General features: G+C 25.2%; 1 protein-coding gene across 1 annotated transcript in view; it reads left to right on the top strand.

Annotated features, from left to right (window-relative positions):
- Positions 1-1,954: 1,954 nt before the first annotated feature.
- LOAG_17273 (DOMON domain-containing protein) overlaps positions 1,955-4,764 on the top strand; it is a gene marked incomplete at both ends in the record, with an annotated part of 6,165 nt that continues 3,355 nt past the window's right edge. Inside the window, 4 exons of the mRNA XM_020449933.1 lie at positions 1,955-2,108; positions 2,439-2,506; positions 2,792-2,893; positions 3,397-3,619. Coding sequence (XP_020306467.1) covers positions 1,955-2,108; positions 2,439-2,506; positions 2,792-2,893; positions 3,397-3,619 — 547 coding nt within the window. The remainder of the gene's footprint in view (positions 2,109-2,438; positions 2,507-2,791; positions 2,894-3,396; positions 3,620-4,764) is intronic.

Genomic DNA, 4,764 nt, shown 5'->3' with positions numbered 1-4,764 from the left:
ATTATTATTATTATTATTATTATTATTATTATTATTATTATTATTATTATTATTATTATTATTATTATTATTATTATTATTATTATTATTATTATTATTATTATTATTATTATTATTATTATTATTATTATTATTATTATTATTATTATTATTATTATTATTATTATTATTATTATTATTATTATTATTATTATTATTATTATTATTATTACTATTATTATTATTATTATTATTACCACTATTATCTGTCTGCTACGGATGTTTATCTTTTTGCTTAATTTTTTTTAAAAAAAGATTTAATTTGAAATTTGAATTCCTAATAATTTTCAAAAATTTCCAACTAATCATTTTCCATTTGCAAATTTCACTGATCGAATGGTATTACCTGTTGCGTAAATTTGATATTTGTTTTAAGCATCATTAAATTGAGAGTTCTTTAAAAATTCTCAAACCAATCTCATCATCATATATAATATCCCTGAAAAGCATATCATTCAATACATTAATTTTTCGCTAGAATACCACTACTACAAATGTTTATGCTAGAATATAGAAATGTTTGATGGTGCAAAATATTTATACACTTTTATTTTTTACCTATAAATTATCTCTTATTCTTAATTTTTCCGAGGAGTAAAAGTATTTCTTCTTTTAAATTCTAAAATATTCCATTCAAATTTTTTGATTATAGATTTTATAGATACATTGATGTTAGAATTTCGAACTTACCAATATTTATACCATAAAAATTCATATTGGCATTTATGTCCTGTCTTTTCATTGATACTTTTAACAAATATACTGTCTACTTGCTGATGCGTATTAAAATTTATAAGATGTCATTGTGAAACTCATAAAGTTGTCAAGTAATAATATTTCATGTAAAATTAAAATTTATTGAAGTACTTTTTTCCTTCACTTTAAGTGATATTCAATATCTATTCTTAAGCACTATTACACAACTGTTCACTTCATTCATTCTCTCTATTGAATCTAATTTTATGGACAGAAGTAATTATTGTCATTTTCATTGCGAATTATTTCGTTATAAAGGTAACCCTTTGTTAAGTGATAACTTATTTAATAAGTTAAATAAATGCTATAAAATGGTTTTAATTTAAATGGTAAAATATGATAAGTAAAGTAAGTGATATACCAAGTAAATGATGTGATGATATAAAAGTTAAAATAATTCATAAATAGCTGAATTATAAAGTTGAATTTTGAATTGACAATGAACAGTTGAATTGTACTTTAAAAACAGATTTCTACGTCCCTTTTTTGAATTTTCTTTATTATTATTATCGTCAAATATTCTAACAGTGGCCATTACTGACCAATTGGTGAGAAATAATTTTTTCTCTGTCAAAATTTAACTCAATGCATCTTTGTTCAATAATTTTTCCCATGTGGTTATACTAAAACTCCTAAAATGAATTAAGTAGAAATTTGAAAAGTTAAATTAGCTCAAGAATACATATTTTTACATTTTCAAAACAAAAATTTAAACAAATAAGTTTTTTTTCAAATTAAATTTCAGTTCTTTCAAAATATCAAATTTGATAATACATGGCTGCATTCATTTGCATGGATGTATGATTTGTCCTGACCTGAACTTGATACTAAAGGTTAAGCTCTAACTGAAGACTGCTTACTTATCAATAGTTGTGAATTGTCTATCACTTATTCGAATTGATTGCTTACTTATTATTAGTATTAATTAGCAACATTTACTGGTTGTAATTATTATCAACTTTAACTACTAGGTTTAATTAACATTACTGGTGTAATAATTGAAAGATCCGTTGAGCTGTTATTATTTCTGTGACTTCGTAATACTGATATTATCAGGGTATCCGAAGAAACTATCAATCATTCACCTTTCGTTCACCGTAACATCTACTTTGCTGCATTACTTATTTACTTATTACAAGTAAAAGATTGCAGAAAGTATATGTTACAATTACTGCTACTGTTGCATTTATTATTGCGGTATAGTGTCTTTGGACACGTGGCATTGACGTTTCCTCCCGTAAGATTTCCACCACTCGATTTCTTGGATTCCGCTCGAACAATCAGTCCATGTGGTGTACCTAAACCTGAAAATCGTTAGTTTCTGTTTGCTTATCACTAGTTATGATATTATTATTAATAAGATCAGCAATATTTTTACCTCCATTATTTTGATAATTTTAAAGGCTCATCACGCAATAGTGATCTTATTGTTTTTTTATTTTTTTTTAGATTTTTGTTAAATCTTATCCTAACTTAAATATTCTAAAGTAGCAAAATTTTAAAAATATTTTGATTTGGATCGAATTTGAAATGATTAATTACAATATCCTAATGATCAACAAATTCTTTATTGACCTCGTTGATATGCTCCTTTATTTTCAATAAGTTCAAATTTTGATATAACTTTTAATAATTAATTTAAGCACGTTATACTCAACTGTATGTTGGTGAGTCATATAATTTTACATGGCGATTACAATATCCACATCAGGTTAGTTAATTATTATGTAGTATTTGTTATAATTATTATGAAAATTACCAAATGGTCATTTAAAATTTATAAAATTTTCAGACCTTTTTTTTAGCATTTTTTAGGTCAATTTTTATTTAAACATTTTTCAGCTGAATGGTTTCTAGTGTTTTTGGCCGAAATTTATTAAAATTTAAAATTTTGTCAATAAGATTTGTTTATTTTGTGCAAAAATTAAGTGATAGAACAATAATTAATTTGAGAAAGAAAAATTTTAGGAAATGTAAAACAAATTTTTATATATAGGGTGGATATCGTTTATCGGTAATAAATGAAACTGGTGACATTATTGAGCAATTAGCGCCTGTAAAAGGTAGTGAATATGTTGGTATCGAAGACCAAACGCAAGTTTTTTTTTCACCTTTTAAATGCTATTTATTTTAGAAAATTTTTATTTTAAAGCAAACAGATAACGAAGTTTTTTAAAAATTTTACAAACCTTTTTTTTTTTTAAAAATTTTACAAACCGGTTAGTCGCCTTTTCAAATTCTATTAAATTTTGATGATAAATTTGGACAAATTTTAAATCTCAACTGTGATGAACATTTTTTTTAAAATCCTAAAATTAATTCTTTTCGGTTTTTAAATTCCTTTGAAATTGGTAAAATTTAGCAAAAAATGAGAATGTTCAGTAAATATGATTGCTTAAAAATGAATAAGAAAAAATTTGAGGAGTAATTTTTCCCCTCTATAACAATAATATCATTAAATATATATATATATATTTTTTTTCACTTTCTTAAAAAAAAGTAAAAGTAATCATTTTGTTTTGAAGAATTTTAATAGTTTATTAGCTTATCATTGAGAAGAAAGTATCATGGGAGATAGTTACTGCGTTTTGTAGGTTGCAGCATGCGACAGTTCAACCTACACGTCCATGTGCATCATGTATTGTTCTGCTTGAACGTCAAGCCTTAGAATGGGGTCAAGCATACGGATTTCGATCTTGTGCTGATGTAAACATCATCCAGGAAGTACCAAAAGATGATGAACGATGCTCAAAACATGGTGATTATGAGAATGGCGAGTGCAAATGTCGCCATTCATATTCCGGTAAACTATGTCAGTATAAGGGTAAGTATTAGTAATTGATCGATTATTTAGCAGAAATGATGAATCTCCGAGAGATTTTTCAAAATAAGCATCTCATGATAAGTAATAGTATGACAAGTGCAACTTAAATGTCAATTTATCAGTACTATTTGCCTAATCACTTTGAAATTTAAATGTCAACAGTGATCCTTACTGGCACATAATTTCTTGCATTGATTCTCATTAAGAAAACTGACTTTTAATTAATTAGTGGGCATAACTTAGAATTTGTTAGCAAACTAACTAATAGGAAAATTTTTAATTATGGAAAAAAGTCTTGAAAATTAACTCTTTTTATTGAATACTATTCAAATTAGTCAAAAAGGTTTATAGATTTAAAAATTGTCATTTACTAATAATTTCGAAGCATCATTAGATGTCAGAGGTCAATAAAATCTTTTTTCATCCATCAAATACATTTGGAAATAATTTCTTTCATTGCTGTCAAGTAATTCAATTAATTTTCAACTATTTCTAAAAAAAGATTAGCATGGATAATTTGTCTAAACTTATTATGCCAAAGCTGTTTTATTTTGCTCCAAAAAAAAACAAAACGAAAAATCATAATTGCTTTCTTTGCTATTGGAAAAACGGCTTATAGCAATCTTTCTAACAATTTGAAAAAAAAAAAATCCCCTTTATGAGATTTCCCTCAAATTAGATGTCAATTTATCAGTACCTTTGTTATCCTAATCATAGAATTACTACGAAATTTGGATGTTACTAGTAATCCTTTATGGGCGCATAATTTCGTAAACTACTTCCTCTTGGAAAAATTAACTTCCAATTAATCAATAAGATATAATTTTTCACTTTTTTAATTGCTGCCATAAAGATTATCCAATTTTATGAATCCTTAATATGAGATGATTCTCAACGATAATTGAAATACCAAGCAGATAGGATAAAGTATGATATCTGTGATACAATAATCGGCAGAAGATTGGTTGCTGTCGCAAAAATCGTCCAGTTTTCTAGATTCTTTTTTTTTTGGTTCAGTTGTAGAAGCGAACTACAAGAATCGTTCATTTGAACTAATCGTAATTACCATTAATATAAGTGATTTCATTCATTATTATTATCATTAATACATTGATCTAATCTATCCCACTATCTTTTGAATTAAT

Source organism: Loa loa (genome assembly GCF_000183805.2).
Source record: "Loa loa unplaced genomic scaffold supercont3.56, whole genome shotgun sequence".
NCBI classification, from domain to species: domain Eukaryota; kingdom Metazoa; phylum Nematoda; class Chromadorea; order Rhabditida; family Onchocercidae; genus Loa; species Loa loa.
This window is presented reverse-complemented; position numbering and strand designations above follow the sequence as displayed.